Source organism: Heterodontus francisci, chromosome 2 (genome assembly GCF_036365525.1).
Source record: "Heterodontus francisci isolate sHetFra1 chromosome 2, sHetFra1.hap1, whole genome shotgun sequence".
NCBI lineage: Eukaryota > Metazoa > Chordata > Chondrichthyes > Heterodontiformes > Heterodontidae > Heterodontus > Heterodontus francisci.
Window position 1 is genome coordinate 117,633,848 of NC_090372.1, and position 12,221 is coordinate 117,646,068.

The 12,221-nt window shown below is 40.3% G+C and overlaps 1 protein-coding gene across 2 annotated transcripts in view; it reads right to left on the reverse strand.

Annotated features, from left to right (window-relative positions):
• casd1 (CAS1 domain containing 1) overlaps positions 1-12,221 on the reverse strand; it is a 100,564-nt gene that overhangs the window by 17,947 nt on the left and 70,396 nt on the right. Inside the window, exons 6-14 of one of the 2 annotated variants that reach the window (XM_068009933.1) lie at positions 9,426-9,470; positions 9,207-9,330; positions 8,881-9,095; positions 5,687-6,103; positions 4,814-4,903; positions 4,493-4,612; positions 2,962-3,118; positions 2,189-2,268; positions 1,544-1,692 (exon numbers count right to left, since the gene is read on the reverse strand). In XM_068009933.1, the coding sequence (XP_067866034.1) occupies positions 1,544-1,692; positions 2,189-2,268; positions 2,962-3,118; positions 4,493-4,612; positions 4,814-4,903; positions 5,687-6,103; positions 8,881-9,095; positions 9,207-9,330; positions 9,426-9,470 (1,397 nt within the window). The remainder of the gene's footprint in view (positions 1-1,543; positions 1,693-2,188; positions 2,269-2,961; positions 3,119-4,492; positions 4,613-4,813; positions 4,904-5,686; positions 6,104-8,880; positions 9,096-9,206; positions 9,331-9,425; positions 9,471-12,221) is intronic. The other variant, XM_068009923.1, reaches the window with a different exon arrangement.

The window sequence follows — 12,221 nt, forward strand, 5'->3', positions numbered from 1 at the left end:
TCACATGGAGATGGGTATGGTTCAACCTATATTGTCTGATCTGCTTCTCATGAGGATCCATACGCGCCGCAGGCAAAACCAGCAGGACAGACATGTAGAAGCCCCTGGTCGTGAGCAGCAACCCCAAGGAGAGCTCGCCACTACAGATCGCCGTGCATCTACAGGTCCTGCAAGTCATACTTGCAGATGTCTGAGCGCCAATATCAGAGGCGACAGCGGATGTCGAGAGAGGCTGTGACACATCTCTGTGCCCTGCTCAACCATGACCTGTAGCTGATGGGCTTTGGCGGACAACCCATGCCTGTAACCCTCATACGGACAGTGACTTCTAACTTTTATGCCGCTGCATCATTTCAGGGGCCCACCCCAGACCTTTATAGGGTCAGTCAGCAGTGCACCACTGCATCAGGGAGGTGACCGATGCCCTGTACTAGAGGGCCGGTGGCTATGTCCACTTCACAACGGACCCTGGGAGCCAGGCCCAGATGGCCATTGGTTTCGGCTTCATTGCGGGATTCCCACAAGTGCAAGGGGTCATAGACTGCACCCATGTGGCCATCAAGGCTCCCACCAGGGACCAGCTGCATAAGTAAACCGTAAGGGCTTCCATTTGCTCAATGTAGTTAGTATGTGATCACCGTAACTGCATTAGGCAAATCTGTGCCCACTGTCCAGGCAGCTGTCATGATGCTTTCATCCTGCGACAGTTCCAGCTGCCGCTGCTGCATACTGAATTGGCTCTGATAAAAATGTGGCTTCTTGGAGACAAGGGCTACCCCTTACCAGACATGGCTCCTGACACCAGTGAGACACCCCACCACTGCTGCAGAGGATAGATACAATGCCAGCCACGGAGCTACAGGAGCCACCACTGAGCAGGCAATTAGCATGCTGAAAATGCGCTTCCGCTGTCTGCGTAGATCGGGTGGTGCCCTGCAGTACGAGCCGGAAAGGGTAGCTCGTATCGTTGCTGTTTGCTGTGCTCTGCACAGCTACGCACTCGATGGGTGGGGGGGTGGAGGGGCCTTGCAGGATGAGGACAGACATAAGCAGGACCCCCCATCGCCTGCGGATACAGGATGTGTCTCCTTCTCTCCATGTCTTGCATCAAGATCTCCAGTGCATTATCAGAATGCCTTGGTGTACACTCTCTCACATGTTCAGCCATTCCTCAAAATATTATAGCACAAGTTTTGAAACAATTCTCACCATTTCTTGCTATTGCAATGTACCTCTGCTTTAAGACGTGCAGGCTCCCTTTGAGTAGTGCTAGCCACCCATGATATTGAAGCCCCTGATGAGTGTAACTAATAAACAGCACAGGTTGTGTTAGCTGCACTTAGCAATTAGGTAGAGCAGCAGCCAGCAAGAATTTAACATGCTGTCTGCAACACAATGAACAGGTGTGGGTCAATTGCATACCATGATCTCCAAAGACCCGGCTCGATATTGCTGGCGGCAGCGAGGCCTTGTGGCAGCCCCCCACTGCTCGGTGACAGGAGCCAAATTTAAATTAATTTAAATTAACAAATAAATGACCTACCCGCTCCCGCCGTCCGTTCCCGAGCGAAACTGGTGCCATTGGCCAGCACTCCTGCGCCTTCGGGTCCCCATCTGGGGATCTGAGGCGGAACAGCTAAGTTTTTCAGTGCGGGGGGGAGCAGAAGTGGCTAAATGGGATAATTCCTTGCACTGAAACATTTATAAAGACGATTTGCAAAGTACAATTAGAACCAGACCAAATTCAACATTTGTAGAAAAATCACAAAATTACAATCAACTTTTCCCCCAAAAATTAACTATTACATTTGCAGAAAAAAATCCTAAAATTCTAGTTCTAGGTGCATCTGCTATTGTTCCAACCTGAGCATTATTGGAAGTTTAATGATAATCTCAAATACATACAAGTTCTCAAAGTTAGGGTGCCTGCCTTGTATTTTTAAAAAAGAATCGGACATCTCAGAATGAATCACTCTATGAAGTCCGACAGCCCGCCAGTCTTTTTCAAAACTAGAAGCTGCAAATTATTGAATGCTGACAGTCAACAGTTCATGCAAGAACACACTTCTCTCCTCTTCCACTAGAGGTGATTAAAAATAGTGCACTTAATTCCTTTTACTCGACCTGTAAAGAAAAACGGTGAGCTCTTCCTTCTAATAATTTTCATTTAAAGAATATAAATACTAACCTGAGAAGCTGCAAGAAGGCATATACACAAAAGCAAACCAAGCAGTTTGAACACTACCTCCCAATAGGGGGAACAAGAACCTGAAATTAAAAAAAAAAAAATTCTACATTAGATCAGTGTACTAATAAATTCAGATTAGTAGAACTATAAAAAGACTGTGAAAGCATGTAGTGAAGGGTAAAATTATTTCATGCATGCACTAATATGTGGTGCTTATTATAATTTGGTGCAACTGGCTAGCTTGAAAATAAATCGAAGCCTTTACCTTTCATACCACTACATCCATCTTGTGAAAAAAATGGAGGCCATTAACTAGTCCCTCCTCCTTCACCACCTGCATGATCCCCAGCCAATTTTATTATAGCAAGCTTGACGATCTGTTCTGTTTCAGATTACAAGAATACTCATTTTCAATCAGAACTTGTAGCTACCCCTAATATTATTTGGGGAAATTTAACCATCTGGCCATTACATTATATATTCCCAGGTAGCAGAAGGTCCTAGTTTCTTGCCTCCCAGTTATTCAAAACTGAGTTAGCATAACTGTCCTTCAGATCATTGTTTCAAGTCTAGTGAACCAGCAAGTGTTTATGGCAGTTGACATTACACACTTCTGGGACATATGCTTCCACTGGCTGATACAACACAACCACCTTGCAAAAAAAAGCAATGTAATTTGATTCCCATGTTGCTGGCCTGCCCTGCCCACTAAATGGTGCAAGTTGCGGAAAAAAAGTTTTGCACTTTATTATTTTTAACATAAAGTACTATACCGTTTTCATCTTTCTTGCCAGTCTGAGGCCAAATGCCTAGAATGGCATAGATGACCATGAACCAGAAAGTTACTAATGGAACAAAGTAGTAGAATTGATATGGTCGATCCATTACTAGGCACAGCACCACCACCAAGAAATTCAGACGAAATGATATCTGTAACAGATAATTGATAAGCCAGAGATCACTATTTCCAGCACATTATCAAAGCTAACAAATATCAGCTATCAACATCCTTTGTAAGCAGAGGTGGTTGGGAATAATGAACACTGTCAATATTGGTACCACTTTAGTTTTTTTTTTAAAACGCAATATTTTCATGTCATTTCTGTTCTCTCCTCCACCTCCAGTTTTCTTCCCTGCTCTTCTTCTAAAGGCTCACAAATGAAACATTAAATCTGTCTTTTCTCTCTTCAGAAACTAATGGGCCTGTGTGCATTTATCGAATTACCTCTTTTCCCAGGTTTTTAGTATTTCCAATTCTTTCTTTTTCCGATATCTTAACAAAAACTATTGCTGATTTTCACTGCCCTAGCTCAGGGATCCGAGGTCAAATGTGGCATCCCAAATTACATCAGTCAAGTAAGCCAAGATTTAACTTGGGCTATTGTGGTTTGTGTGGTTCAGTATTTTGTCAAGTGAAAAATGTGCCATGATTTTCATACAAGTACAGTATACTGAACATCAGGCTCTGGATATATATCAGAGCATGTTTTGCAAAACTGTTAAGGAAGGGTTTACCATATTTCCTGACAAGTGCCCAAGGTCATCCCTTAATTTATTAGAATGGGAATAAAACATTTTTCACAACGCAAATTGATGCATACCAATAAAACATTAAGAAACCTCATTTTCAAGGACCCCATCTCATTTCATTCCAAGCACAGCCTCAGTTGAGAAGGAGGAATAGACTACCATCAACAGCTTTTCCACAAATGTCATTACTATTGCTCCTTGATCAACTAACCGAACAAGTATGCTGAAGCAATATGAGAAGGCATCTTTCCCCCCCCCACCTCATCAAGATGAACCAGCTGAGATTGCCAAAAACTTCCTTTAGGAAGAGCAAGCGTGAATAGCAATATGTATATATACTGGGTTGCAGATCAAGATCTCCCACTTGGGATTCAAACATTCTACAGCTAGTGTCATTGGATTAGAAAGTTAGTTTCTCTTCAACATTTCAAAAAATAAACCCTCAATCGAGATGAAAATTACTAGAGCAATTTGGATTGAAAACTAATATAGATTAAACGTCCAAAGGCACATTTTCTTAACTGTTAAGATTTCTAAGCAAAGTGTTAAACTGGCACTTTGAACTTTACACTGGAGTAAAAAAACATTCAAAAGGCCAACAAATTTTTTTTAAAACGGGTTTAAACAGAATTTGTTTATTTTTTTTAAATTACTGACCAAAACTGTTTTATGTTGGTACTACAGCTTTGAGGTCATTTTTAACCGAGAGCAACAATGGTAAATACAAACAGTTCCCACATTGTGCAATCTATGTATGATTTTTATATTGTTTACCTGACAAATTCGAGATATTCCATATTCCCCGCTTTTCCAAAAGAAAGAAAAGTGTCCATAGCCTGTTTGGAACAGGTATGCTGCCACGAGAACACGAACATGCATGTACACAGGTAAAAACTAAAAATGTAAAGTTTGATATTAGATTACAATTTTCATGTCAACACTAGACAGAAATAAAAATATTTCACAAATATTTAACAGCAAAAAAATAAGGACCATCTGTTAATAATTAACACAAAATTAAATAAACTTTCAGTCTAAAAAGTCTTCACACTCTCTTCAAGCACATATCTAGAATGCATAAGAACTAACACTTACGGTACTTGCTCCTGATATATGATATATCAGTATAATTAGCTGCATCCAACCCTTCCATTCATCTGTCTGCTCTCTGTTCAACATAGTGGTCTAATAAGAACAAGAATAAACTGTTCATAAACATAGATACATTTTCAATATATTAATTCCCATTTGCCATTAACCAACAGCATAAACTGCTCTGGCCTACAAGTCAAAGAAAGTCCAAACATTTCGCTTCTGCTGGTCAAGAATTTATCAATGCTTTGATCTCCTTCCAATCACAACAGCCACCCACCACAAATAGCTTATTTGTTTAAAGGGGCGTCCAAGAGCAACCCAGCATGATTTGCTCAGTATTTTTACCTTTTGCAGTGGGATTAGTGGCAATCCCTAATCTGCACCCATCTTTGACAGCAAAGTATTCAGAGAGGGAACCTGAATTTAACAGTGCATTGGGTCACCATGGCACCATAAAAATTTCCAACTTCAAGAAAAGATGGCAGCAGACCCTTCAACTGTAATACCTGCTGTAAGTTAGTTGATTTTAGGTCTCAGGAGAAACAACAAATGAATGAACCCAAGACTTTCTTTGATTTAATATACAGGTCAAATTATGGATCCAAGAAATTATTTTACAAAGGGAAACAGATTCCAAAACTAATTCTATGATCACATTTTACAAAGTGAAAAAGTAACCATTCAGGGCTGAATACATTTTTATATTTTATATATCTGCATAAGTTTTCTGCAAGGTTCATATATAAAGCATTAGGAGGCTGTGTAAATTAAATAACTCATTTTGAAATAAACAAAAGTTTTGATGCCAAAATGTTGTTGCTCTCAGTAAGTACACTGCAATATATTAGTGCTGCATAGATATAAAAAAAATACCTCTTTCGTGTTATCATTGTAGAAAACTCCCAGTACAATTATATATACTAGTGGTATGAAGAATGTTGAATGTGTGTAATATTTTTGCTCTTTCATGAATAAATCAGCTCTGTCACAAAGATAGAAATAGCCCATGATCAAGCCCAACTTAGAGAGGGACAACAGTAGTTTTTCAGGATTGGAAAGTGAAGCTGTAGCAGGTTTTTTCTCTTCGCCAATCTCGACATCAGTACTAGGCTTACTCTTCCGCCAACTATGACAAAAGTAAGTCACAACTGTGCAGCTAATTATGCAAATGATGAAAAAGCAGCCGGTCAATTTCTGAATTAAAGAAAGAGGAGACCGGGGAAGGCAGCATGAACCATCAATGGGCTTCACAATCCTGTTGCAGTAGGAATTCATGAGAATCATAGCGCTCTGTAGAAGAAAGAATATAATGATTGATTTTTCACCTTTCAACAATTTACACGAGATTTTTCAACATTCAATTTCAATTGAAATTCAAAAATACTCCACAATAGGTATTCATTTCATTAAAAAAAAGTAGGCCACTCAGCCCTTCAACTCTGCTCCATCATTCACTAAGATCATGGCTGATCCACCTCAACTCCTCCTTCCTGCACTATCCCCATATCCCTTAATTCCCTTACTTTCCAAAATCCCTTAGTACCATAAAGCATGAATACAATGCTACTACTTATGAAATAAACATTATCCAATAATACAGCAATGTGTTAAAAATACCTAACACTAAAACTAATTTACATTTTTGATAACTGTTACACTTTTAACAGTTCATCGATTAGCTTCCTTGTGTTCAGCATCAAATGTCACGTCTGCAAGTGATCCCTTGCTCCCTATAAATTACATTGTGACAGTATACTTTATCAGGTGACATAGTGCTAAATGGATGTCAACCAGAAATCCTCGAGACTATAAATAGCATACTGAATTGTCATAAGCCATCTCCTTCTCATTTTCAATTAAGATCAGAATAAGAAAGATCAGATCTTGTCACTTGGGATATAAACTATAAATTGGGTTCATTAACAATACAAAAAAAATGTAAATATCAGTACAAGAGATTGCACATAATTATAAAACATTTAACTTTCATCTCCTCAAAAGCCTGAATAGAAAGCTGACTATCCTGATATACTGAAACCGCACAGGCATCTGTTAACGAAAATCTATACAAAAGCATCTTTAGCTCTCTCTAGATGAGCCTAGAAGAACGGGAAAGCTGCAGCAGGCTGTGGAAATATATCTTTCTGCTCAAGTAACATATTAAATGTCAAACACAAAATCAATTACATGTGTTACCAAACTTTTTATCTGAAACTGATTTCAATCCCAAGAAGTGTGCGTTGAGGAGTTTATACTTGCTTTACAATCAAAATGTATTTACATATGAAAAATTCAATGAGTGGAATTTTAACCCAGGAGAGGGGCAGTTCCTAAAATAACTGAAAGCAGACCCCAACTAGCCTACTTTTGATTTAACCGGGGCGGGGAGCAGTCGAGTAACCTGCTCTCAAGAAGATCAGTAAGTAAAATAGTTTTGATCGCTGCTAGCTGCATTTCCTAGGGCTCGGGAATTCCGGCAGCTGAAGGCTGGTGACAATTGCCAGATCCACCAGGCTTTTTCAGTGCTGCTTGTGGACCAGGAGAAGGAGGAGTGCTTCTCTCTGGCCCTAAGGCTAATCTGCCATGAATGGCCACCACCTGCTGCAAAATCTTAAGGCCGACCCCAATTCTATGTGATCCCGATCTCCAGTCTGACCAGTGATCTCTCCATCTTCCTTATCTCTGCAATCTTTTCCTCCTCCCTCCTTTACAGTCCCTTCTGGTGCAGGCAGTCCTGCTCGACAGCCTCTTGATCTGAAATAAAAACAGAAAATGTTGGAAATGCTCAACAAGTCGGGCAGCATCCGTGAATAGTGAAACAGAGTTGATATTTCAGGAATGTGACCATTCATCAGAACTGATGAAAGGTCACAGACCTGGAACATTAACTCTGTTTCTCTCTCCACAGATGCTGCCAGACCTGGTGGGCATTTCTAGCATTTTCCGTTTTTACTTCAGATTTCTGGCATCTGCAGTATTTTACTTCTGTATTAGCCACTTGATCTGATCAGCTGATGATGAAAGGAGAAAAAAAATTAAATGTGATCCTGCCGTTAAATTTGGCTGGACCTCTGCATTCTCCAAACTTCCTGGCCACTCCAAGTTCCCCCAGCTTCCTGCTTGCAAGTATTTGAGCCAATATCTCTAAACTGTTCTTCCACAATGGCAATTTCCACCGACCTATTAGGGAATTTGAATTCTGTCCCCAACCCGCAGAAACTAAGCTTGCAGCAAAACAGAGTGCCCAGTGACACACATGTGCAACAAAAGGTGGAACTTTATGATTTGAAACGTGACAGAACTTCCCATCATCCCCCAAGTTTTTACTGTCCTCCACAGAATCAAAAAGGAGTTAAGTCTTAGTTTTGAGGTTCAGCAATCCAGACTAGTGCCACTGATACATTTCAGAAGGTCTTTTAAGATGAAGATGCTCCCAGAGGGTTACAAGATATCTTTTCCTGGATAGGAACCAACACAAGAGACAGCAGACATGATAAGCCCTTTAGCATATTGCTTAACACTAATTGGGGAATATTATACAGGGGCCAAAAGAATAAAGTATGGGTAACTAACAGCATCCAAAACAAGAGTGCTCCTCCCAGTTCTTCTATAGGGTCCCTCTAGCCAATAAATAACACCACACTGAATACAGAGCACCTTTGCTCACCAGTTTCCTTCCATCTGGGTGATTGACTACCACTTGTATTCCAAGAGGACATCATTTTGGACAGTTTCCTATAACTTTATATTTATAAAAATTAAATATCTATTCCAGTATCAGAAATCTAAACTGCTGTACCTGTTTAGTCTGCTTCACCTACACCTGCATTTATCCAAGTTATATTAAGGCTACAAGATTCAGACCAACAGGGCAACAGATTCCATGTGGTCATCTACAAATAAAATACACATTTCCTATCTCATTATTTAATTCTCATCTTTTACCCATTAAATTTTCCTTCTCATAGGTACATGAAGGAGCAAACATCATTAGAGTTATATAGTGTATTTTCATCTAATTGAAAGTAATAAAACTTGCATGCTATTTATTATCATAAGATACTTACAATGTCTCTAGTGGTTTCAGGTAAATGTAAGCCATCTAAAGATCCTGCAATGGTTTCTTCTGCAACTAATTTGGAAGCCTTGAGGATCTTGACCTTGGCTGCCATATTTCTGGCACTGTTGTTCAAAATACTCAAAGTTACATCATTGTATAAGTCAATCATCTGATTAGTGATCATTTTTCTGTTCTCACTCAGCAAATCTTCATATACTGGATCTAAGAAAAATAAAAAATAAATTACCTCTACAAGTCAAATTAAAATTTCAGATAACCTACAGAACACCCAAATTCTATAGTACAATAAGGAATTGATAAGGATGGGTTTACCTTGCAGAACCCAATAAATGTCATTGGTTTCTGCTAAGTTCTCCAGAAGAGGCGTAATTGATGTAAGGTTGATTTTATACTGGGTGAGGGCTTCCATACTCCCATTATGTATCTTAATTGACCACTGTAAGCAAACAAACATACATTTGGTTGCAATGCAAAACTAATGATTAAATTGTGTTGTAGAATATTTTGCAGATTTTAAGAAAATTAAATTACCGTAGCAGCACCCACCACGATAATATGGGGTTTTAGTTGGGTACCCTATAAAGAAAAACAATAGTTACATTTCTGTAGTCATGTAAGCAGACAACAATGTTATTGCAAGAAAGGAAAATTATTGTGATATTAAGACTACAAAGTAGATTCTTAGTATATAGCTATACAAGGAGACAGGATGACAAGAAAGGAAACACGAAGAGAATCATGATTTAATCTTCAAGATGCCAAACTAACTTGGAATCTGTTTTTTTGAAGATTACTAAAGGGGAAAATAAAAGGGACTACCACCCTTTTCACATTTTTGTATGTTAGTATAACTGGGTACAGCCAGGTACAACTAAACTTTAATACTATCTGATAGAAGTCTATAGGCAGAAGCAGTGTAGGCAACTTCTCTTAGTATTTTTGTGGGGTTTTTTATTACAAAGTATTACACAGCATCTACAGCACAGAAACAGGTCATTCGGCCCAGCAGGTTGATACCAGTGTATATGCTTTACGCGAGCCTCCTCCCACCCTTCATCAGACCCATCAACATATCCTTCTATTCCTCATGTGTTTATCTAGCTTCCGCTTAAATGCATCAATGATAGTCAGCTCAACTACTCCTTCTGGTAGCGAGTTCCACATTCTAACCACTCTGTGTAAAGAAATTTCTCTTCCATTCTTTATTCGATTTATTAGTGACAGTCTTATATTTATGGCCCTTAGTTCTGGTCTCCCCTGCAATTAGAGCTGCCCCAGCTGAGATCAGCTAACCCAGCATAGACCAGAAATAAAACCTAGTTTCTTCATGGTTTATACTGTTCAGTTTCATATTGGGCAGAACATTTACTAACTATGCCATTGTGGAATTCTATATAAAGTTGTTCGGGGGAAAAAAAGTACAGAATGTTATGATGCAGCTTCTCAGCCATTTATTTTCTAGAATTAACTTGAAATTCAGGCATAATTAATTCTAATGGTACCTAGACACAATACTGCAGAGCAGAGAGGCTGGTCACATCTCTCTGCTGAAGTGTAGTTGATTTAAAAAAAAAAAATCAGTTCATAGATCTGTATTCCTTTGTATTGTACGGATTCCAGGCAAAGTGGTTGTATTCTTTGCAACCTAACATATTATAGGAAGACAAAGGCTTTTTAGATCATTGAAATGACAAATGATGAGGGGCCTAAGTATTTTTGAGAATTCCTGCTCTTCCATCAACATTTCATTCCATCTGTGCCACTTCTCCAACACTGACTGAATGTAAATTACCAAGCCAAGAACTTGAATGTCTAAATGGAGAAAGCAAACATTTTTAGGAGCAGAGGTGAGTGGATTGTCGTCTACATTCATCCATTGAGGCTTCATGTTCTCAGCACATCACTTGTGCATTAACTATCCAATTGGTGAAGACAAAGAGATTACCTTTGATGATATCTATCACAGGTCATTGAAAAATGAGAAATCGAAAGGGCCAAGCATGTTTTCATGATGGGATCCTGCTCAAGTGCTGCAATAAAGGCAAGTATCCACTTATAACTGAATATCCACTGAAGATATCCAACATGTCACAAAGGAGGACAACGTCTCAATAATTGCAGGGTGCCATAAATGTTGAACGAGCTCTGAAGTTGATACTGAGCAGTGTTTCACAATTAGATATAAATCGGGCTGAATTCTATAAGCCCGCCACTGAAATCGGCAGTGGGTGAGGACGGGCCACAGAATCGCGGCGGCTCATTTAAATAGCCAGGGCAGGGCGGGCCACCCCACCCCCTTAATCCCGTGGAGAGGGCAGGCTGTCTGTCCCCAGGCAGCTGATGCCACTTTTAAAGAGCTGGCAGTCCTACCAGGAAACGTAAATATTTAAAGATAGATTAAATGAAAACAATGAATACATCTCTTTTTCCCCTCTCCCATCCCCCCATAACAATTAAATTGATTATTTGCCCTTCATCCCAACCCCCCAAAAACACTGAACTTTACTATCTAACCTTCTCCCCACCACACCGCTCCCCCCTCCCCGTCCCCCACCAAACTGGACAAACTTTAAACTATAACCCTTCCCACCATCCCCTACATGCATGACGCTAATATGACCTCCCCCCTCCTCCCCCCACAACCTCCTCCACTGAGAAACATACCTCGTCGCTCCTCCCCACCAGTGTTACGTCTCATTTCCCTGGATGGGGATCCGAAGGCGCCGCAGTGCTAGCCGCTGGGGTGAAGATCACGCCAGGACATTAGGAGGCGACGGGAGAGTCATTAATTCAGGCAATGCAATTTATTTGAATATTTAAATTGCAGTCCTGTCGCAGAGTGGCGGGCCAGGCTGGGCCCTGCTGGCGTCGAGGTCCATGGTTTGCCTCATCTGGGGGCCATCTTCAGGCTCCCCACCACCTCCCCCCACCCACCCATGGATCCAGACGTCGAAGGCTCTGTAGAATCCAGCCCATCCACTCTGAAGTGAGATTGGGACAGACTTCAGGCTGTTGAGTTGCTGCAAGAAACTTCTGTTGTAAGTTTTGACACAGCAGGCAGCCTGCAGTTATTGGAGGCCGACATTGATATTTTGTTTTGTTGAAAGGCAGGATATATGCTGCTTAGCATCCAGTTGAATAGCCAGTTCCTCACATAAGGCTTTAAAAAGTCAAGCATTACACCATCATGGTCAGTTGCTTTTCTGGGATCAAACATTTGAAGGAGTTGACCTCGAGTTTGCTTATTTTTTTCCAATACTTTATCAGAAATTTTGTAACTGGAAGATGACAACTATATTCAGAATTCTGCCAACAACCCAGAGAAGC